Source organism: Pygoscelis adeliae, unplaced genomic scaffold (genome assembly GCF_000699105.1).
Source record: "Pygoscelis adeliae isolate BGI_AS28 unplaced genomic scaffold, ASM69910v1 Scaffold137, whole genome shotgun sequence".
Classification (NCBI taxonomy): Eukaryota; Metazoa; Chordata; class Aves; order Sphenisciformes; family Spheniscidae; genus Pygoscelis; species Pygoscelis adeliae.
Window position 1 is genome coordinate 227,551 of NW_008825099.1, and position 1,328 is coordinate 228,878.

Consider the following 1,328-nt stretch of genomic DNA (forward strand, 5'->3'; position numbering starts at 1 on the left):
AGGTTACCCCGTAGCACGGCGACAAGTCACGCTGCCTGCTGGAAGCGGGTGTCACGCCCAGACTTGCAGCCAAACAAGGGCTTTTTGGGTCTCTCGGTGGCGGCGTGTTTTCCTTTTGAAGGCGAAGTTAATGATTAGTAGTTAAAGGCCGTGGCTGTGTGTCTTGCGCAAACGGCGGGTTGCTTCCAAGAACTTCCAAGGCTTTCTGGCTAGCTCAACTTAAAGCGTGTGTTTGTCTTGATTAATTCTGTTACATGCCCGGTTAGGGTTTGCCTTCCTGGCCTGAAGTTTTTACTTTCTTGCTTTACAGTATGAAAACCCCTGGACGATCCCAAATATACTGTCAATGGCAAGAATGGGTTTGGCGCCAGTTTTAGGCTATTTGATTGTTGAAGAAAATTTCAATGTTGCACTAGGTGTCTTTGTTTTGGCTGGCATAACGGATTTGGTATGTTTACATCAGTTTGGAAATACTTTGGGGATAGCGTGGGTTGCAGTGATCCCATTAACGTGTTGAAATTCAGACTCCACTGTAGAATGGAAATGAATAAACAGATTAGTTTTTATATTCATTGTTTTGTAGAAATGGTACAGATGTCCTTTGCGACATTGTGAAGGGAGCTCGGAGATAGCCGATGGGGACTTAGTGCTGGTGGAGCAAAGGGGATGTCGGGGTTCCCTGACCAGCCCCAGGTGGGCATTGTCCAGTCAGTGCTTATACATCTAGTGGTCCGTTACCATATGCAGGTGTACCTGGTGCACCCATCATGACAATAATTGTGTGAATTTTAGAACATCAGTTACCTTCTCCCCCCCTCCCTTTTTTTTTTTTTAAGTGAGAATTGAATATGTTCAGAGGCCTCCAGAATCTGGAGTGTAATGTGAAAAAAGCATGATAGAAATATCAGCTAACAGGTCTTACATTTCATCTTAGTTAAACTAGCTGTGTTATGTGATGTTGTTCATTAAATATCTCTGCAACAGTAGCATATATAAGCTATTTTTATTCTTAGTTTTCTAACAGAGAAACATTGAACTTTGTTTTTCCTAGTTGGATGGATTTATTGCACGAAACTGGGCTAATCAGAAATCAGCTTTGGGAAGTGCTCTTGATCCTCTGGCCGATAAAATTCTCATCAGTGTGCTCTATGTAAGCCTAACTTGCGCAAATCTAATCCCAGGTGAGAAAATGTCATTACTTGCATGTACTATATAAGGTAAAGAAGCTAATTTTATGTATAGTAGTATTTGTTGTGGTTCTGGAAGGGAAACTGTATTGCTTAGAACTCTTGCTTTGTCAGTTGCACTTTGCTATTTGCTCCTATTAA

At 41.9% G+C, this 1,328-nt stretch overlaps 1 protein-coding gene across 1 annotated transcript in view; it reads left to right on the forward strand.

The window, feature by feature from the left end:
* CRLS1 (cardiolipin synthase 1) overlaps nt 1-1,328 on the forward strand; it is an 8,807-nt gene that overhangs the window by 2,943 nt on the left and 4,536 nt on the right. The window contains 2 exon segments of the mRNA XM_009327109.1: nt 311-448; nt 1,052-1,181. Coding sequence (XP_009325384.1) covers nt 311-448; nt 1,052-1,181 — 268 coding nt within the window.